The following is a 22,759-nucleotide window of genomic DNA, read 5'->3' as shown; positions in this document are numbered from 1 at the left end:
GTGTCATGGCGTAATATTCAACCGTTTATAAGATTGGTTCTAAAAATTTACCCTAAGTCCAAAGTGTTGCCCTGGAAGCGAAACACTATCTATATTTGATACAACATCCAGAAAGGCACCGTTTTGTCGCATGTCCGATGTGTATACAAAGGTTCCTGAATAAATATGAAATTGTTTTTGGGGTATGCTCCAGGTGTGTTGGGTGGGATGGGGTGGTAGGGGTGGGGTGGGGGTTAGAGTGTGGCAGTATGTGAGCCATAGATTTGGCGAAGTCAGCGTTGTGTGTAAGGGCGGCACGTGTGTGTGCGTGTGTGTGTCAGTCCTTATGCAAATGTAATCAAGCCTCGAGCTGAAATCTGGTCAGATGTGACATATTTTTGTTGAGGAGTTTACCATGGGTTTTGAAAGTTTACCTTTCTTGTCATTCTGAACAAACAGCATGGGGTCAGCATTCGTTTTGATTTGGAGACGCATTAATTTCAATATTTACAGTAGATACTTATGGCTTTTTGTTCTTATGCGGTCTATTAAAAATGTACTTGACCCTGTTCAAAGTCACACCAAGACCTTTTTTGTCGCTACAGTTACATTTAGAAGTTGTTCCGCAAATTCCACATCTATCATAAGGCTTGTTGTTTATGCTTAAAGGGGGACATAGCATGTATGTTGGACGTTCCGTGTTTTACTCACCAAAATAACGGAGACAGCTTGTTCCTACACCACCACACCAACCACCTTTACCCGACAGTTAGTTGAATTCAAGTTACGTCCCTCTATATTGACACGGAGAAAACTGCTAGCTCCACCACCTAAGTGTTCTACTGGAGACGAGTTCTTAAGTATGGAAGAATTCATAATGGCATGGCACACTTGTTGTGAGCAAATTTAGTAACCACACAGTTTGCAAAGTCACAAACCGTTTGCAGTGCTCCCAAAAGTAAAGCAGAGCGACCTAATTTTCCCAGACGTATTACCTGAAACTTCTATGGGTTAGCCTTCATTGTATTGTCCTCAAACCATCTTATTGTGGTGTTACAGTCTTTTTGGAGGACAGAAATGATTTTGTCTGACACCAAGTGGGAGTAAGACATATAAACGTATTGAATAAAACAAGGCCTAAAATAAAGGCTTGCGATACTCCTTTGTTTACATTGAACCGGGCGCTACAGTTTAAAACCATCTTTTTTATGTAAAATGTAAGATTCTATAAGGCCTATACTGTTGTGTTTTTATTTGCTGTTGTTGACATGAAAGACTTGGGCTTGCTTTAATCTGTTTGGAAAGGAACATGTGCTTCGAAAGTGATTAATGACAGCGTGGTTTAACAAGTGGGATGTGTGGAGGAATGTTGACCATTACTGTTGCCTTTAATTATAATTAATTTCTGTGGAATCAGGAACGATAGGACAGGCTAGTCAAACGAGGGTGTAGAATATTTTATGTCATTATTTAATAAGATACCTAACAACACAATATCCAAAAAAATTATTCAAGGATAGGAACTTGATCTTGCCTTAAACATGACTGAAATAGATGATCAATCGTAGCCCCCACAGATGACACGTGTCCTCAAAACAGAAATGGTTCTAACACCGACGTTCTTAGTGGTCATGTAATGGTTGCATGTTTAATTACTACCTATTTAAACAATACTTACAATGTGGCTAATATACCGTACTGACAAGTTGAATTTAGAGTTTTGAATGCATGCTCACCGCCAAAAGAAACACTAAGCATAGAAACATATAGAGGAGGATGTACGTTAAGAAGATATGTTCCCAATGTGTATCAATTAAAGACAAAGCTAACACTCAGTCAAGTGTTACTACAGAGTGCTTTTATTCTAATCAGGATATGCTGCTGGTGATTTCCAAACTTTACACACTTATCCTGCACGAGAAAAATAGTGCATCTCGAGTCACATGTGATGCGTTCATGAGCGTCGGTACAGACAACATACCAGTATGTTCGTTTGTGCATCAACACAATCTAATATATCTAGAATATGAGTAATTATTTATATATTAACCAACATATTCACGTTTATTTTGTTGTTATGGTATAAATTGACTAAAATATGATGCATTTTGGAACTGTGATTGAAGGTTTTTTGCTTAGAATTGCTGGACAGCTGGGAAGTGACTGTAGGTTTGCAGTTGATGTAGCATTGCCTCACTTGTTGGACCACCTCCGTGTTCTATTGGTAATGCGTTCTTCAACATGGCATAAATCACAGATAATGAACAAAGTTCAGTAGTTCACACATTTTGCTGTCATCGAAACAAATCACTGTGTTGGGGCTACCGTGGTGTGGCGTGGTAGTGGCAGCAGGAAAGCTAAATAACGCCGAAGCTCAAGTCAATAGCGTACATCGAGGGGCCAACTACGTTCTGATCTTTCTGCTTTCCAGAGCTTAAAACTCTATGGTCTAGTGGATAAAGCTTCTGTCCGGATAACAGGTGGAGGGGTTTATCCCCAGCCACCTTTTTACAAAATACGTTAAAAGTTGGTACTTGTTGTTACCCTGCCTGGTGATCGGCATTAATAGACTAAAACAAGGACTAGTCGATTCGGAGTCAGTATAGTGTGTCTGAGTGGGGTATTCATGTTAAACTGCGGCATGGAATCTCAGTGGGCTAGCACCATAAAATCAGCATTTATCCCGACTAGTACAAACACACACAAACACGTGCATGCACGTCGCGAAAAAAGTTAAACGCCATTTATCTTCACCTCCACTCGCCTGTCCAAAACCCATACTCTCACCTCTACATAACTGATCTTGTTCTCCATGACACACTATGTCCGTTCTCTCACCAATCTGGCTCAGATAAGTGTCCAACTCCACTGTCATCTAGTTACCACGAAGTTCACTGAGCCTAGTTTTGTAACAATTTAGTGGCTGTTTCGGCGTTTGTGAGTGCATAGTGTTCAAAAAGGAAATGTAAATGTTAGCTAGGCTCGAAACATCACCCTTTTTGATTGTGCTTCGATGTTAGTTAGTCATCAGGCAGATGTCAGATTGTTTCGTTTTAAATGATGATGCCATTGACAAAAAGTAATCAAACTAGTCAAAACGAACATCAATGTTTAAGAAGTTGAATTAAAACTATATGTGACCTCTAAAACAGCTCTCCAGATATATCTTATCAAGCAGAAAGGTAGCGCATGTTAACACATGTACCACTGCATAATAATGTTAAACTTTAATAAAAAGATATCAATCAAAGTAATCGGTCAAATATTAACTATCTGTTTTTTACTTATTCTTATGTGTCGACTTGCAAATTGAACCAATAAGTTAACCAATAATTTTATACATAACAAAATTCAGTATGAAACCAACAAACAACAAAAAAAGTTATCCAATTGACAAATGTATTATTTCATCAGCTAAGTTCCCTATCATGCAACAGTTATTACAATGGCATTACAAAATGCAGTGGCAGTATACAATACAATAACAGGGGTAATAGCAAGACAGTCAGACATAATAACATTCACCTTGCAGCAACAGTTGTCAAGCTCTCAAAATATGCCTAGAATGGGCATCGAGGGGGAACACAATGATCTTCACACAAAAGTTGGTGTTGATGTAATGTGAGATGAGAGAGGCATACTCTTGCATCCCTTGAATAGTCTATATATATCCCAGCATTTCTAGACAGTGCTGGATAAGTTGAGCTGTTCGAGATTACACTTGACTCCAAAAGCATCTAAATATTACTTTCACATCACTGCTAACATTAGATAGTATTACATTCCTTACAACAATTTATTGTCAAAACACAATGCTATGGACTTCCACGGAATCTCAACAGAAACAATGTAACACAATTACAATATTGTTTAAAATAAATGACACTGACACATATAATTGTACATACAATATGGTTATGTATAAGGTAATTATGATCAATTTATCACCACCACTTTTCACCTATTGCAACACAAGACTACAACACTATAGTGCATGTTTTATTTCACACAACATTGTATATCATAATCACAACAGTTCTATATGAACAGACTTAAAACGTAGGGAATTGATTGCTATTGAATCAATTGGTCGTTAACCCATTAACAGCCCAAACACATTCAATGAGGAACGTTATAACAATGAGTGGACAGTTGCACCTCTATAATATCAAATGCATGTGTCAACCTACATGCTGAATGATCACCTGTGGAGAAATGTGCATCCGATTAAACGGGGGTTCCTTCCCACACTTCTACTCTCAGTGAATGGGATGGCAAGGCATTCCGTTTTAGAATTGTGATTGCAACACTGCACTCTCCCCGCTGAGCAAGGCTGAGAATAGTTTCTCCAGTGTCAGAGACCAGAGTGAGATCTGCATCGTGAGACACCAGTAGATGGATCACTTCATCATGTCCACACGCAGCCGCCATCATCACCGGTGTCCAGCCATAGCGACCACGGACATTGACGTCATAGGATGGGAGCAGATACTCCACACACCATCTGTTGCCTCCTCGACAGGCAAGATGTAGTAAACTGTCTCCATCCTGATCTGTCTGAACCAGGTCAGCACTCCCTCGACTGTAGGTCTTCAGGAAAACTACTTCCCCCCTGACCAGGGACTTCATTAGCTCACTCCACGGTGCCACTTGCTGGACTTGTTTTCTGTGGAGTTGTTTTATGATTTGTCTGTTACCGTGTTTCAGGGCGAGAGTAAGAGCATCGTCTCCCGTGTTGTCAACTAAAGTCAGATCCGTGCCTCTGTTTGTCAGGTATTTGACAACGGCAGCTTTTCTGTGCAGTACACCCGTCATGACAGGTGTGAGGCCCATATTGTCCTTTGAGTTGACATCAAATCAGCTATGATATGTTTCAACATTGCAAGCTGTCCGTGATGACATGCAAGATGAAGTAGAGTGTGTCTGTCTTTGTCCACCAGAGTAGGGTCAGCACCACAGGACATCAAGTATTTGTATACAGCAATGTGACCTCCACAGACTGCTCGCATTAGAGGAGTCTCGCGATTCCTTCCCCTGGTGTTGATGTAAAAGCTGTCAATTACCTCCTTTACAGTGGCTAGATTACCCCCAAGACAGGCTGCATGAAGAACAATATCATTTTCAGAGGCAGTTAATGATTGATTACCCCCTTTTCTTGCAATCAGATCATAAGCTTCCTTCTTCCCACTGAGAGCTCCCATCATTAATGGTGTCAATCCATCTTCTCCAGGACTGTTCATGTCAAACAGTGGTATGAGATGCCCTATGATGAATGTATTTCCACCCCGGCATGCAAGATGAAGAATGTTGTTTTTGTTGTCATCAGTCGGTGTGAGATCAGCTTTCTTTGAAATCAGAAAGTCAAACACATCCTTCTTCCCTGCCACAGCTGCAGCCATGACTGGAGTCCGGTCATTCTTTCCCCGAATGTTTACATCTATTATCAAAAGAAGTGATTGTACAATGGATATAGTCCCGCCTTCACATGCCAAGTGAAGTATTGTGTCACGATATACATTGTATGCGGACATTGCATCTTGTTTTGAAGAAAGTAGTTCAAATGCATCTTTCTTTCCAGACAATGCTGCATACATCACTGTTGTCAAATCGTTTTTTCCACGACAATTTATGTCAAACTGTTTCTCTATCAAATATTCAACAATGGAGCAGTTTCCTCCCTGACTGGCAAGGTGAAGTATAGTATCATTGTTATCATCAACTGTTTTGAGATCAACTTTCTTTGACACAAGGAGTTTGAAAACATCAGCATTGCCTGCCCAAGCAGACTTCATGATTCCTGTTCTCCCAAGGTTTCCCTGACTGTTCTTATCAGCTTTTAGCAGTAGATCTTTCACTATGGTTCTGTTTCCTCCGATACATCCCAAATGAAATGCCGAGTTGTTGTAGTCATCTTCCAGGGAGAGATCAGCATCCTTTGACACAAGCAGGCGGAACACATCACTGTCTCCATTGACAGCAGCATACATCACTGGCGTCCAGCCATTGCCTCCACGACTGTTGATGTTAAACTGTGGGAGTAAGTATTTCACAATGGAGGCATTTCCGCCGTGACATGCAAGATGGAGGAGATTGTTACTACTGTCGTCAATCAGTTCAAGATTTGCTTTCTCTTTCACAAGCAGGTCAAATACGTCCTTCCTTCCATTCACAGCTGCCTTCATAACTGGTGTCCAGCCATGTTTTCCCAGCCTGTTGATGTCAAGCCGTGTAAGTAGATACTCTAAAATAGATGTATCGTCCGACTGGCAAGCCACATGAAGCAGGCTGTTGTTGCCATCATCAGTCAGGTTGATGTCCGCATTTCTTGACAAAAGAAGGTCGAACGTGTTCTTCTTTCCAGATGATACTGAACACATTATTGGTGTCTGACCATGTTTACCAGTGGCATTCACACCCGTTAATTGCAGCAGGCGTTCCACAATACAATTAACCCCACACTCACATGCTAGATGAAGTGCATTCCTGGTATTTTTATCTCTTAATCTATTGTCAGCTTTGTGTTTCAAAAGAACATCCAAAGCATCCTTCTTTCCAGCAAACACTGCACACACAAGTGGTGTCCAGCCATGCATTCCTCGAGTGTTGATGTCACATTTCAATTCTTTAAGAAGATACTCTACACTGGACCTTGTTCCATTCTCAACTGCCAGATGTAATAAGCTGTTGTTATTGTTGTCACATAGTCCTACATCAGCGTTGTGTTTCACCAGGAGTTTCAGACTACCCACGTGTCAAGAGACAACTGCGTACATAACTGGCGTCCAGCCATTCAAGCCACGTCTATTGATGTCACAGTGATGAACAAGTTGCTCCAGGATTGTCGTGTTCCCAGTGAAGCAGGCGTAATGGAAGATGTTGTGGATGACATCATGAGACAGAGAAGCTAGATCTTTTATCATTTGAGATAATCTGTCAACTATTTCCTTTCTTCTACATATAGGATGCATGATGTATTCACTCAAAGAACCATTGGCAATATAATCAGCCATTCTGTCAACAATGGTTTCACTGTAGGCCGCTAAGAAAGGAATGCTGAGCTGGTGTTCATTGAAGGTAGCAATGTCTGCTTGCTGATCCTGTACATGTTCAAAGAGAAACCTAATGTCGCAATGTTTACGGGAATACTCTGGATCAATACTGAACAAGACAGAAGCACAGACATCATAAATCATCAAATGGGAAAATGATATTAAGTTTCCTTCTTTCAAAAGAGAACGACATAAACCTCTGATAGCCTCAGCTACATCTTGTCTGGTTGACGTCTTCACAAAGGACAGAGCTGTCTTGATGTGGGCATCCAGGTCTGGGTTGTCAGATTCAGTCTCAAGCTGACTGAGGTTCAGCTGCCTGTCACACAGGAGCACCAGGATTAGGGCAGCTGAGTGGTTATCCCTTCTATTAATCACCGTATCAAGTTCACGTTTAAGATAGAATACAGAATTTCCCCAAAACGTTTCATCGTGTTCTTGAAAGGCAGCATAACTGGAGAACAATTTGCATACAAGAGGAAATCCAACAGTTTGTTTATCGCATGCACCAAGTTCGATCTCATCGACGTTTGCTTTGCATTTGTAATGGTGTTTATGTTTCATCCATATTCCTTTCTTCTCCTCCGGTGTGTAAGACAATGATGCTACTGTAGAGTTACTTAAAAAAACAGATTGGATGACCTTCAAGTTTTAACATTGAATGTTCTAGGGCGGAGGTTTCTGTGGTGAATATGAGGTACATGTCTGACTGATTGTCTCTTCTTTCTTCCTCTCCCGACTCCTGCTGCATACTCTCATATCGTCTCTCAGACCTGTCCTTGCACTTTGCGAGGTACAGATGGAGGTCATACAGAATGTGTGTAAGACGAGGCACATCCATATGTGATCGAGCCTTCTGAAATATGTCATCAACTATCACACATACATCACGGTCTTGCCAGTCAGACAAGTTTACTTGTGAAAGATCATCAACCAGTACCAGCTCATACCCCTGCGTCCTGTATTCATCTCCCAGCATCAGGGCCATGGATGTTTTACCTTCACCCGGAGCACCACTGATGGTCACATGATGGAACGTCGCCAACATTTTCTCTCACTTTCTTAAAGTTTTCAGTTTCCACAAACAATGTTCGTGTATTGTTTATCTCTCGGTCAATTGGATCTGTACAGGTAGAAACATGTTTTTGTAAAGAAAATATCAAAATGTAAATAATAGACTTCAAATTAGTGATATTATTATATATATATAATATATATTGTCATTTCAGTATTGATAACATTTGATTTGGATATATGTACATTGTTCAATACAATTGTCGTAATTCATCATTAATGTATAGCTTCTATAAACACACGAATGTGGTTATGTAGAATGTCCAAGCAACAGAGGACCATTAAATATAGATAGTAATACCAAGTATTAGAAGAAAACAAAAGTGTTGATGACAAACATCCCACGTTTATGTAAAACTTAACACCAAAACACATCCGATTGCCTGCACCTGTCCACACAGTAGCGATACGCTTGATTTTGACACTTTCAAGGAGATCGTTTAAACTCCGTGAACCATTATGTCTGTCGATATTATTATGTCTGCCCAAAGTACAGTTGCGGTCTACTTGGTTTAATCATTGTGTGTGTATGAACTAGTGACACGGCGTCTGCAACCTGCGGTGAGTCTAAGGGAATGGCATTCTGCAATCTGGCAGACGTTAAGACACGTTCTATGTATAACCTTCTTTTTTATGATTATATGAAGATTCTGCTACCTTTATCAAGCAAGTGATTAATTTCAGGGTGACACGTATGCTACCTACAAATGGGGGTTTATACTCACTGCCAAAGTCTGTTGCACTCCTTTCCATTAAGGGAACTAAAACATAGAATATGTCCGGATCAGATAAATAATGGTACGATCCCTGTCCTAGTCATAACCAAACTGTGTTATAAGTTGGTACTTGCGTTACTCTGCCTGGCACTAGACACTAAGGGCACAAAACAAGGACCGGTCGGCTCGGAGCAGTATACTCCACCTGAATATTGTATTCATGTTAAAACTGCACCGTAAAAGGCGAATAACGGGATGGGGTGGTCAGGCTCGCTGACTTGGTTCATCCATGTCATCGACCCCGATTGCGTGGATCGATGCTCATGATATTAATCACTGGATTGTCTGGTCCAGACTCGATTATTTACAGACCGCCGTCATAAAGCTCGAATATTGCTGAACGCGGCGTTAAACAACAAACAAACAAACAAACCAACCAACCAACGTAAGAACGCACGTGAATGTACGTCGCTATATAAGTGCAACAATCTAAAACGCGACCTTCAATCCCAATTTCATCTCACCTCAAAAGGCATCAGTGGACATAAATAAACCAGAGCTATCATTTTAATTTACAGTAAGCATGTACAAGTGCCACTATCACTTACATTGACCATGTGAGTGAGTGAGTGAGTATGGTTTTACACCGCTTTAAGCAATATTCCAGCAATATCAAGACGGTGGACATCAGAAATGGGCTTCTCACATTGTACCCATGTCGGAAATCGAACACGGGTCTTCGGCGTGACGAGCGAATGCTTTAACCTCTAGGCTACCCGACCGCCCCTTGACCAATGTGACACAACAAGAATCAGAGTACCAATAAAAGTAGTGTTTTCCTTGTATTCACCAAAACTGAAAGAGTGTATCAGTGTACACGTAAAAAAGTAGCACTTCACTTATATTCACCAACGTGAAACAAAGTAATGCGTAGGAAATTAATGCCAAGGAAAACAGTTCATAACTTTGAAAAGATCGAATGATACCGGTGTCTAATACAACTACATCTGCTAAAACGTGTTTGCATATGGCTCAGAATATGTTTTGACAGCATCAGTCTATGGTATGCAAGTTTGGCTTGATGCTACCAACTAACCCTAATACACAAGGTGCATCTCGTCCCAATATACATACCCACTGTTAAAGGATCAGATCAACTTAGAGTGTCTTATGACATCAATATAATATCAACGTTACGAGTTAATCTGCGCTGAGCAATAGTCAAGTTAATTTCATATACTAACTGTCTTCCGGGGACCTGTAAACAAAAACAGGAGCACAATTACAATGGATGGATGACTCTTGTGTTAAACATACAATATGTACAACATAATATCAGGGAATACTGGTCTCTTATCCCAGCTTCATATTCCGATGGTGCATACCATGAACGATGTATGTTAGATCAGAAATTAAAAAATATGGAGATATGAAAGTAAAGAAAGGCAGGCTCTTTAGTGGTAATATTTCACGAGACATATTAGCCGTCGTGACGTGATATCTTTGCATAATCATTGGTCTTGATATTACCTGCCATGGCCGTTTTTTCTTCTCTTTTTCCGTTTTCTTCTGCAAAAAATCACAATTATTAGAGTGGTTGAAATTCAATTTTAAACTATGACGAGTATCTTAATAATTAATATAATTCCTCGTACTTACTGGTTCTTACTGGTATTATTAAAAGATAAAGCTAGGAACACGGAATATTCAATTCATTAATGAAAAATATATTTGGTATAATACCAACAGATGGGAATGAAATCTCGACCCTGAAACTAAGGGTAAAGTGTTCCTCGTGAATAGACATAACGCTATTGGTTCCTATATTGATAGATGCCTTATTCATTCAGCTGTAGACTTACACTATGAATGCCACCACTGCGACTGTGACCAGGCAGATGATGATGATGATGATGATGATGATGATGATGATGATGGGGACAATAATTGCAACGAGATCCGTAGGTTTCTCTGTGGCAGACGCCCCTGATGTAGATGTCTCTGTCCATGACATTGTATGTGCCTTCACCACTATTGGCTAACACAAGCAAAAGCAAAACCAAATAAGTCTTGGAATATGTTTGTCTGTTTACTTCCAGACATTGTCTCTGAAAAAAAGCCAAACAAGTTATTCTTCTCACAGAATATATGTTTCGGTGGCTATGCATATTGTGTTGATTGTAGTCCATTTTATAGAATTAACTGTCGAATGCATTCATTCATGAAATATAACCCATTATCCTTGTGAGTGGTTATTTAAATAGAAAGCGTTTAAAATAGAACCGAAGCCATGAGCTATTTGAGCAGATTGAGCACAACTAAAACATTACTATGTCATAATACAATAAACAGGTAATGGATAGTTCACAAGAATCTTAAAATGCATCAGTCTGTAGCTAACACTATTTGTTAACCCCAACATACATTCAAACACATAACTGCAAAGACACTTGACCAGTTAAACTATCACCATGGCAGTTTCAGATGGCGATTGAGTATGGCTAAACGCTGCTTTGAACAGTATTCCAGTTATATCACGGCGTGTCAGCTTAATGTGGGAAGAAAGCCCCGATGTGATTTAGCTATGTCTCATATGTTGACGCTTTTTTAGTATTTCAATAAAATTCAAGCACACCCTTGGAGTTATTTGTGTGAATACACCAGTAATTAATTAAGGATTGAAGTGGTATATTGTTCATCAGCTGATGAAGCCAGTGCCTCACGTGAGCTAATTCCATGATGCCCTAACTATATCAACGCGGAGAGTCGTGACATCATTCGTCCCAAACATTCCATTTGGAGTGACATCCCTTAGTTTTACAAACGGCGGAAAAAGGCTACGACAATGTCCTTCGCTTGAATTAAAAGTTGCACCAAGTAAAGTTTGCGTTGGAAAGAAATCCAGAACCGGCAGATGCTGAACATGGATTGATAATCCCGTGATCTTTGGTTGTGTGTTTGAGTCATACTACTGCTGCTTATGACGGGGATTACTGCTTGAGGCGGCGTGGTTGAATTTCCAGAAGCAATACACGACAGTGTGGTGCTCGGTGATTTCTTTTGGTAGGTCGACCATTCTCTGTTATAGCTTCGAATGGATGCTTCATTCGGGTGACCCGACATGCACATGATCTGTCTGGCTTCAAAGCCTGCATCATTCATAGTCTGAATCGATGTCGCGCTCAGTTTCCCCTATCATTTTTAATGTTATTTTTTTTATAAATTGGGGAATTCTCCTAAAGTTGTTCTGTATGTCTCCGCTCGATTGACAACGTAAGCACGTGACATACTTACTTTCATCGGTAAATGAATGACAGTCACCTTGTTAGTGTTCGCCTGGCCGAGGTCTCCCGCTACTGTCAATATTTCCACTTGCATCTACCAATACTGTCCTGCCTTGACATTTTAGAATCATGCACTCGGAACTGGTTTGGAGCTTAAAATATGAAATCTGCATAATCGAGTGTACCACGTATTTCTAACTTTGGCTTTGTGAAATAATGTATTATGTTTCTTGTATTTCAAAGTATGACGATTATCTTATCAAATTTAAGCACTCCACTACAACCATACCTGAAGTGATGTTGCAATAATCCCCGCTGTATGTACCACTGCAGCCTATTGTGCATTGTCCGTTTCCCTGATTGCAGGTTTTGTGCAGACAGCCTCCGCTGCAAAGCATATTACACTGATCGCCATGATGGCCTGGCACGCATCCCTCAGAACACTTCCCAGTGTACTTTTGACAGTGCCGGAGGTTTCTTACAGGATCAGTGTTACAGGTCAAAGGGCAGTTCTTGTCGCAGTTCTCGCCATATATTCCCCAGGGACATTGCTGGCCGCCATAGGCTGGTGATGCTGGAATAGGATTATACTTGACATAGTATATATCAGACAACGAAGAATGTACTTTTACTTTGTGTGAGTCCATTGCAGTATGGACCTTCAGAGAGTGGTGGCCAAACCGTGAACGTCAGAACTCATACAATGTTTTACCGAGTGAGTGAGTGAGTGAGTGAGTGAGTGAGTGAGTGAGTGAGTGAGTGAGTGAGTGAGTGAGTGAATGAGTGAGTGAGTGAGTGAGTGAGTGAGTGAATATTTAAAGACACACCAGCAATATTTTATACCCTCTATAAATGCTTATAATTGTTTATATCACCAGTGTATACCTCGATGTACGTATTACACAGTTTCGTAAAGTATATGTCATTTCATGTTCACATTGACAGACATACAACAACCTACCAACCAACCAACACGTTTTCCTAGTTCCTAGTACCATTTAATGAAAAAGGCCTCTTAAATCACTGTATCAGTAAGTTAGTTCAAGTGACAGCACGTCATACTACATGTACACCAATAAGTTGACGTCAAAAATGGCCTTGACAGGTGAGATTTCCGAAGTTGTTCATGAACCAGTGCCGATTCCAAGAGTCAGTCATCATTGACTAATTGCCCAATCATTGACAGGTCATAACAAATTGTAAATGTACTCACTGATCAACAACAGAAGTATTTGTGGCCACATCTTTGAGAGTTGTCTGGCTGTAACAATACCTGTTAGAAAATAAATTTACAGAAACTTCAAAAACATGGAGCTGTGCAGAAATTGACAATCACGATTAAATGTGTGATTTTGATGAATAATGTAATACTATGTTACTATGTCCTACAAAAAAGTCATGTCGTTCTTTCTGCAATCTGTTCAGTACTAGTAACATAAACAACAACCTGCAATATTTTTAAAATATTGTAATAACAATGACTCCCTGAATAGAATCCGACCTCGGAAAAGTCGGACAAGTCTATTTTAAATATGGTATTTCCCGTACATTCTAAAGATCCTCAGGCCGATTATCTGTAGCTTTTCCCCTGTTACCAATTGTCATGTATATCCTACTTTTTGATGCGATCGTTCGGCCACTGGGTATATCTGCGAACCGATCTAAAAAATAACGTCTTCCAAAACAGTAAATCTTAGAATTAACGTGAGCGTGAACAATAAGTGCCTCGCTGCGCTCTTTGAATAGCGGAAATACCAACTTGGATATAAACATAAACAGGGTTTACTAAGCAGCATTTACGACAAGTGAATAACGATGTCATTCAAAGAATAGCAATTACACAATAGGCATCCCGTGAGTTATCACTGCTGGGGTTAAGAGTTCTAACCACTCGTGTCAAACAGGGCATCATTGACCATCCCAGCAGTCCAGACAGACGCCACCAACGCAACACGTCGTAAAAGCCAACACAACCCTGCACACACTGATAGGCTTCATCACACTCCGCAGATCTACAGCCGTTGTCTTGTCATCTGCCTTCAAGTTTGTTGGCACCTTATCCGCATTCCAGTCAGTGAACTGTTGTTTGCTCAATTATCGGATAGCCTTTGAACAGAATAACCATATAAACCGTCTGTTGTTTTTGTTTATTGTTTTTACTTGGGGACTTTATTTAGTCTCAACTGAAACTATGCATACGTCAAAACAAAACAGCTTTTCACTCAAGTTATGTTCACAAATTACTAAAAGTAAATGTTTCCTTCTGCACTAGAATGATCACCGAAACAAGCTGTGTTGTGTTTTCCTGGTGACATGGAATATGAAAGTCGGCACAAAATTAAAACCCGTATTTCTTGAAACTGAACTCAGATATTAGGTCACTTCACTGATGTTCGTGTGTCCAGTTGCACATTGTTTATAGGCTACCTTATTCCCCTGTGCGTTTGGTTTGTGTTTATTGCACATAGAAGAAAATAATGGTGGTTTTGGAGCTGTTGGCAATCGCTGGCATTGTTATGTCCATACAAGGTAAATCCAGTTAATGCACTATCCAGTGTTGCATAACAATGTTATTAGTTTATGCTATTGTTTACCTTACATCACGGCTATTGACATAACTATCACAGGTACATATGTACAATTTTTATTGACAAATCTCTTCCAGCTGCACCTTGCGGAGAAGGGCAGCACTGCTCTGACTGTGATAACAAGACGGGACATTGCCTCAAAGAGTGTGACCTTGGATATTTCGACCTGAAGTGCAGCTCCGTTTGCAGCAAGGAGTGCAAAAATGGCATGTGTCACACATCAACAATTGGCATTGGCGTCTGTACCAATGGATGTGCACCTGGATACCAAGGAAGTAGATGCCTCATACCATGTGACAGTTCAGTCAGTGAATGTACGTCTTGTCATCCTGGTTGTAATGGAGGATATTGTCAGCTGAGCTTCTCCTGTGTGTCTGGATGCATTGATGGATACTACGGCACTGACTGCAAGACGTGTTCAGGTAGATGTAGATCATGCAACAAGAGATCAGGAACATGTACGGAGTGTCATCCGCCATATTTTGGCCTGAACTGTGAGTATTCATGTGATCGCTGCAAGGAACCATGTGACTTTGGATGTCTCCATGGATGTGTACCTGGATTTCATGGCATGTTCTGTAGTAAGAATTGCAGTAAAAACTGTCGGGCAAACCACACTCATGTCAACCAAACATCTGATATCTCTGAATGCAACGAGAAGACTGGATACTGCATCTATGGATGTAAAGAAGGCTGGTTTGGTTCACAATGCTCCCATAAGGGTAAGTCTAAATTTGTTGTCACCATTGTCAATTGTTTTATTATCAAACAGTCTGCGGGCGCAACTCATCAAGTAATTGATGTACACTGATCCAGTGATTGACACATTGTTAACAGAAGAAGAATTGTCCCATGGACCGGATCAAATATGGCATTTTGGATTAACATTATAATAAATTGATGGGATATTTCTTCATTTCAACATAATATCGTGGGAAAAAAACAGTGCTTCAAATGAAGTTCCAAAAAATACATGTATTCTTAACTTAAGCAATACATTCAATACATATTCATGATGTCATTCACATCGGCTATAAGGTCGTCATTCCCAATTTGCACATGCATTTTACTGCACGCCACACAATTTGGATGAGTACGTGTTTGTTGGGCGCAGTTTGGTAATGTGAACAGCAAACGGTCCCTTAAACGGTTTAGGTAGCACAACATCCCGCCCCACTGTCTAGCGATACACCAAATTTTGTTACCACGTCACCATTAGGCAGCATCAGGGGTTTAGAAGGCAACCGTGGGACAGTTTAATGTTCATAGATGAATCTAGGTTTTGGATATGTCATATACATATATTCCCAAAACTCGAGAACGATCAAAAGAATAGCAATGTTCTATGCTGGTTTTCATTTGTTCAAATTGAAATTTGAAAATCATGTTGGTAAAGAAACGCACGGGCATTTATATCTTTCAGATGGGAAAACGCAAGTCACTGATGCTATGAAAATAGGACTACCAACAGCGCTATCACTTCTAGTATTAATGATCTTACTGGCAGTGTGCTATCACTTTCGGAAATCCTTGGGAATTGAACGGTAAGATCATTACAGAAGCAATGAGATAGCTCTGTGTTCCAAGGCTTATCCCATTGTCCCTGTCCCCATGTAGTGTTTGTAGTGCCCAAAACGCCGATTGTAAAACAATAGCGTCCCTGTTAAATATTGTCAAAACATAAACAACAGATATTATTGTAACAATAAATGTGTTCAACTTGTTTGGGATATTACAGATAAGATCACTGGACTAAAGCAGGCAATATATTACGGCATTGACTATTAACACATTCAACTGGCACTGAATTAAATCTGAATGAACTTAAATTACTTTATATAATATTGGTTAAGATGTTTAAGGAAATATCTGAAATGGAAATGTACAACATGTTGTTTTTTTCCAAAGTTTCTAAATGGATGTTAACTTCAGCGCTATGACTTCTACAAACTACGATTGTACAATAAAAATATTGGTAAATTAACATTTTTTTTATAAATGTAAAATGTTACGGTGGTTTGATAAATGAATCTAGCTTCTGATAAAGAAGTCTCACAATCATTGTGTGCGATATGGCAACTGATCAGGATTAATACGAAAATATTACAAACGAATTGGTTCATCTTGTAAACATTACTTTGCGCGTGACATTCCTGTATGGTCCACATGCTGTAAGTATTTATACTATATATTCTCACAGCAGGGGCGTCCAGGCAGACAACCCTGTCGTAAAAATTGTGCGTGGATACAAAGACAGTCATGCAGTTGAGTACCACGGGTATTGTGAAATTCTGGCGGACGACATCAACAGAAGCGAACCACCAACCATCAACCGAGGACAAGGAAGGGATTCTGCAATGCCTGTTTTGGCAGACTGTTTCCCTGCCGCAGGTCACGTTCCAGGAGGTCCACCACACGCCCGTCCAGTGCGTGATGACCCCGGAATAGCTGTCAACTACATATCACCAGTTAAGTGACAGTGGACAGGAAATGTTTACAGCAACCGTACAGTTCTCCTTGTTCAGGAACACTCACACGAAATGTGTTCTACATGCATTTGATACCAGTTTTATTGATCTCCCATTTGTTGATCTTATGTTTGAGAAAAGTACTAGTATCGGTACTGACATGGTACGTTGAACGAATAAGATGTGTTTAATAAATCAGTCAATATCGTCTTCATTGTCACTACAGACGCCTTCAAAATGTCACTGATATCATTTGTTTGTTTGTTGTTCAGGAATATTCCAGCTATATGACGGCGGTATGTAAATAATCGAGTCTGGACCAGACAATCCAGAAACACAATTGGGATACGATGACATGCATCAACCAAGTCAGTGAGCCTGACCCCCGATCCTGTGAGTTGCCTCTAACGACAAGCATAGTCGCCTTTTACGGCAAGCATGGGTTGCTGAAGACCTATTCTACCCCGCATCTTCACGGGCCCACTGATACCAAAGTGACGTGTGTTATTCAGCATAATTGTGAGAGTGTGACAATTATATTCGGAATCATTCCGAGCCATCACGTCAACCCCATCAACTACAGGAGACGTGCATACGTTCCTTGTCACTTGTATTAATGTACCCTCGGATATGATCAGCATCCTTAATATAGATTTGTGATCAAATTGTCATAGACACCATTGCTGAAAATAGTACATCACACATGAATTTAACTTTTGGAATATTTCAAGTTTCGATTACCCATACATATTACGCATCAATACATTTTGGTAACAAGTGCTGTAAACACCCTGACGTCTTTCATACCTTTTCACGATCATACAAATAGCGCGGACCACAACAGACAACATTCAGGTGATGGTCCTTTGTAGTGTGTAGTGAGTTCGTTTGTTGGTGTATGATGACATTGTACAACACGCAAGCAGTATTCTGTTGACCTTCACTCTACTTGACCTACTCTCACACGGCAAAGTAAATGTTTCCCTGTCTCGCATTATCGCTGATGGGATACACTAGATGACAGACATGTTTATATTGTGTTGTTGATAAGGCCTTGGGACATAATAGTTTGTATGAGTGAGTGAGTGAGTGAGTGAGTGAGTGAGTGAGTGAGTGAGTGAGTGAGTGAGTGAGTGAGGTTAAGACATAGTTTATATCACATGCATATTTTCACAAGAATTGTTAAAATTATCCCCAAAAAGTGACCCATCAACACACATTTAAAAAATTTACTATTTTTACATGGTGACATGTGTGACAGTCAGCAACACCACATTCAATCCCACTTACCACCCTCCCTCTGAATCAGCAACACTCACAATCAATCCCACTTACCACCCTCCCTCTCAATCAACAACTCCACATTCAATCCCACTTGCCACCCTCCCTCTCAATCAGCAACACCACATTCAATCCCACTTGCCACCCTCCCTCTCAATCAGCAACACCACAATCAATCCCACTTACCACCCTCCCTCTCAATAAGCTACACCACAATCAATCCTACTTGCCACCCTCCCTCTCAATCAGCAACACCACAATCAATCCCACTTAACACCCTCCCTCTCGATCAGCAACACCACAATCAATCCCACTTACCACCCTTCCTCTCAATAAGCTACATCACAATAAATCCCATACACCTCCTCTTTCAACCCCGCACCTCTCTACCTCATCAAAGCACTCCTTGGCCTCCACCGGACACCATCCGACGCCACCCCACCCTATCCGACGCCACCCCACCCCACCACACCCCACCACACCTCACACCACCCAACTGCGCACCTGCCCACCTCCCTCCCTCATTATCCAGCTCAAATTCATATCGTCGAATGCTGACGCTGCACTTCCTCAACAAGAACCAAAACCTATCACATCAGTATTTCAACAACAAAGCACACCGTCACAGTGTTGCGAAACTTCTCGGTTTTCCGCGTCGGGCGTATTCCCCGAGAATACTGTGTGGTCGTAGCCTACTGTGTGTGGGGTTCACGGGTAGCTGCAGTCAGGGAACAAGATCGGGTACTGTCACAAATACCATTATCAATATTACAGGCTGGTTATAGAAATAATGGATATTAATAAACAAATATATATGAATTACAATCGTTTGTGTTTCTATATTTTTTCGTTTATTGCTTAAAACCTTCTACCCCTCTGGGCGAGTCTACTCGTTCCGAGTTTTCAGGCGGCATGATATGCAAAGTCAGGTGACATGACTTTTCCAGTGACCCATTGTGATCTTTGAAATCACTTGCTCTTAATAACGGAGAGTGTTATCAGAGTCGCGAAATGCTATACTTGAATCGACGTGCACTGACAATATGTTATGTATTATTCATTCAGAAGGACAAAGTTCAAACAGAGAGGATGTATTTTATAGGACACTCTATTTCCTACATAGTATTTTGCAGTTTGATAACTTTACTGTTGCTGAAAGCGATTTTAATACATTGGCATAATTCCAAATGTAACCCGTTAGAGATAAAAAATGGCAGTAGCTATTATTAATATCAGTTACCATATTATACATTATGAGAGGTCAAACGGGTAACACATTGTAAATGTACGGGGGCACGGGTGGCCCAGTCGTCTAAGGCGCCGTGATTCGCTGTGCCGAGTTGCGCCCCTTGGGCACGCCAGAAACCTATGAATGTGGGTTCGAGTCCCGGTTCGCCCCGATTATGTTTCTAGGTTTGTCAGCACCATACCCGTGCTCGTGGGTTTCACCGAAGTGGTAAACGTCGAAGACCTGCATTACTTCGGACTTTTCTCCCACATTAAGCTGACACGCTGCGTGAAACACAACTCACTCACTGTAAATGTACGAACAACACAAAAGGCCATAGACAGACGCGGGCACTTGTTTATACATTAAACTAGGTGTATAACGAACATGCTTATAACGATCTGGCGGATATAACGAACTGTTTTTTAGGTCCCTGCCATTTGCTGTATATATGTTGTATATATGCTTATTACGAACTACAGTTAAAACGAACTAAAATTTGTGGTCCCTTTGAGTTCGCTTTAGCCGTAATTTACTGTATATTCCTATAAAACAATGTTGGTCAATTTCAGGTTACAGGACAAGGGGGCTAATTTATGAAAAAAAGTGTGACCACTCTTTCGGTCGCGTAACATTTGTATTGTTTAACTGTCAAATTGATTACTTAACACTCCCCATCTGACGCCTACAAAGACGCTGAAGACCACCAAATGCTGCCAATATGAAATCTGGGCTCATCTGTGATGAGGACTGACCGCTCAGATTTGGCCCTCCACTAAGATGCTTTTCACACTTAAAACATTTCAACTATTTTCTCCTGGTTTATATATTGACTCCCACGTGTACTGTAGATGTGATGAATGTGGGTAATCATGGGAAATGTTTACCATGCATGATTCTGAAAACCAAATGGCAAAATTAATTTAATGTGATTGTTTATGGTTCACGGGATTTTGTTTTTGCTTGAATATGTCGATGTTTTGAGGTGTATCATTTGCAGCATAAACTCAAATCCAGCGCTGATATGCATCACCCCGAATGCGCTAATACACTCAAGGTGGGGTCAAAGCGGAAAAAACCCAATACATTTCAATAAATATATTACGGAGGACACCGTGCCATGAAGATCGACCGATCGAGAGCAGTCGTAAGTTCATTAAGCACATTATAAACAGTGCTGATCCCTGCTTTTCCAGTACATCCCTGTTCCTGTACATGTCCCAAGCCCTGTGTTAGAAGACGAGACGTGATGAAGTAACGTTTGTGTGTCAAAGTAATGATTATATACTGTACTTACCGGATATATGCTTCACTGCCGTTGATGATGTCCGCCCCTTTTCCTTCACACTGCCGGAGATATGACACAACATGCTACGGGTACAGTTGGTTCTAGCCCGGTGCACACGTCAAGGGGAGATTTATGATTTATGATTCTCTAGTCAAATCTGGCTTCATTATACAGGATCTATTCAACTATTAATACCCTGAATGATAAAACGCTATTGATAATTTTTTAGGGCGACCATGTTCCTTTTTGTCAACTGTGGTGCATTATTGTTCCGTGATTTGTAATACGGCCTATGCAGTTACGCCGTGTTGCTTCACTTTTAGTTTCCAGGTGAGCTGTGTGAACAATAGAAGGGAACGTAGCTCGCCATGTCCAACCAGGAAGTAACAGATCTGCACGTCATTGTCGAGCCTCTTTCCTCGAAACGTGGTCGTGCCTACTATATGTGGAGTCGGCTATCAGTGTTGTTAGCTCGAAGTACATTCAAACTGTGTAATGTGCATTGAATGTGTTAATTTCGTGAAGTATAACTGGCTTATCTGCAAGTTTGAGATCGCACCTTAGATTTCCATTGGTGTGTACGATGTGGCAGATATTGTTGATATGCTTCACAAAATTGAGTCAGTTGGGTTTAACGCCGCTTTTAACAGTATTCCAGTTATATCACAGCGTGCCAGCTTAATGTGGGAGAAAGGCCCGAAGTGATGCAGGTCTCAGACGTTTACCACTTCGGTGAAATCCACGAGCACGGGTATGGTGCTGACAAACCTAGAAACATAATTCAGGCACACTGGGAATAGAACCTGCAATCATAGGTTTCTGGCGTGTCCAAGGGACGCAACTAGGCTCAGCAAATCGCGGCGCCTTTGTCGACTGGGCCACCCGTGCCCCCGCTTCACAAACTTCTCCATGTGGATGACGAACAAAATGCAACATCGTTAATTCCCATGATACGCTTACTAGTTTATCCGAACAGATCAAAACACGTTTATGCTAAAGTGAGTGAGTGACTATAGTTTTGCGCCGCTTTGAGCAATATTCCAGCAAAATAACGGCGGGGGACACCAGAAATGGGCTTTACACATTGTATCCATGTCGGGAATCGTACCCGGGTCTTCAGCGTTACGAGCGAACGCTTTAACCATTAGTGTTTTGTCACACTAAAGAATACGAATACAAAAGGGATGTGATAAAAAAACACCCCCAGTTAATGTTATTGGTTATCAGAAACTTGTGATTCAACAGGACACACAGAACATAGGATGTAATGGCACACACGTGTATAGAAGCACTACCAGGCGTGAAGAGAACCGAGAGCAAGGAGGATGGAGAAAGGGAAATGTGACAGGGACATAGCAGAACAGACCCGTGAAGATCTGGGGTAGAATAGGTCTTCAGCAACCAATGCTTGCCGAAAAGGCGACTATGCTTGCCGTAAAAGGTGACTAACGGGATCGGGTGGTCAGGCTCGCTGACTTGGTTGATGCAGGTTATCGATCCCAATTGCGTGGATCGATGCTCATGATATGAATCACTGGATTGTCTGGTCCAGATTCGATTATTTATAGACTGCCGTCATATAGCTGGAATATTGCTGAGTGCAGCGTAAAACAACAAACAAACAAACATAGTAGAACAGATAATGACACACTGTTATGTACAACATAATAACATTAAAAGAACACAGTACACAGGTTCCATATACAGACATATTCATACAATGCAAAGCAAGCACTTGTTTCATTTAAGCATATGTCCATATTCCACACACAAAGGTGAAATTCATTATCAGTGATGTATGACG

The 22,759-nt window shown here is 40.8% G+C and overlaps 2 protein-coding genes across 3 annotated transcripts; both read right to left on the bottom strand.

The window, feature by feature from the left end:
* Positions 1-3,364: 3,364 nt before the first annotated feature.
* Positions 3,365-21,067, bottom strand: LOC124118685 (multiple epidermal growth factor-like domains protein 10). Of its 2 annotated transcripts, none has more exons than XM_046480902.2 (8): positions 20,965-21,067; positions 13,316-13,375; positions 12,392-12,676; positions 10,681-10,849; positions 10,349-10,387; positions 10,063-10,076; positions 8,828-8,863; positions 3,365-8,151 (listed from the first exon to the last, which is right to left on the bottom strand). In XM_046480902.2, the coding sequence occupies exons 1-8, from the start codon at positions 21,035-21,037 to the stop codon at positions 8,030-8,032; spliced, it is 798 nt and encodes a 265-aa protein (XP_046336858.2). In that variant the 5' UTR covers positions 21,038-21,067; the 3' UTR covers positions 3,365-8,029. The 2 variants fall into 2 exon arrangements, with proteins under 2 accessions (XP_046336858.2, XP_046336859.2); XM_046480903.2 differs by having other exon boundaries at positions 8,013-8,151; positions 10,681-10,856.
* On the bottom strand, positions 4,207-8,016 carry LOC124118689 (ankyrin repeat and KH domain-containing protein mask-like). The gene is made up of 4 exons (XM_046480908.2): positions 7,739-8,016; positions 7,226-7,347; positions 5,043-6,346; positions 4,207-4,818 (listed from the first exon to the last, which is right to left on the bottom strand). The coding sequence occupies exons 1-4, from the start codon at positions 8,014-8,016 to the stop codon at positions 4,207-4,209; spliced, it is 2,316 nt and encodes a 771-aa protein (XP_046336864.2).
* Positions 21,068-22,759: the final 1,692 nt, after the last annotated feature.

Source organism: Haliotis rufescens, unplaced genomic scaffold (genome assembly GCF_023055435.1).
Source record: "Haliotis rufescens isolate VD_foot unplaced genomic scaffold, xgHalRufe1.0.p SCAF_134, whole genome shotgun sequence".
NCBI lineage: Eukaryota > Metazoa > Mollusca > Gastropoda > Lepetellida > Haliotidae > Haliotis > Haliotis rufescens.
The sequence above is the reverse complement of the archived record's forward strand: the minus strand, read 5'-3'. Positions and strand labels throughout refer to the sequence as shown.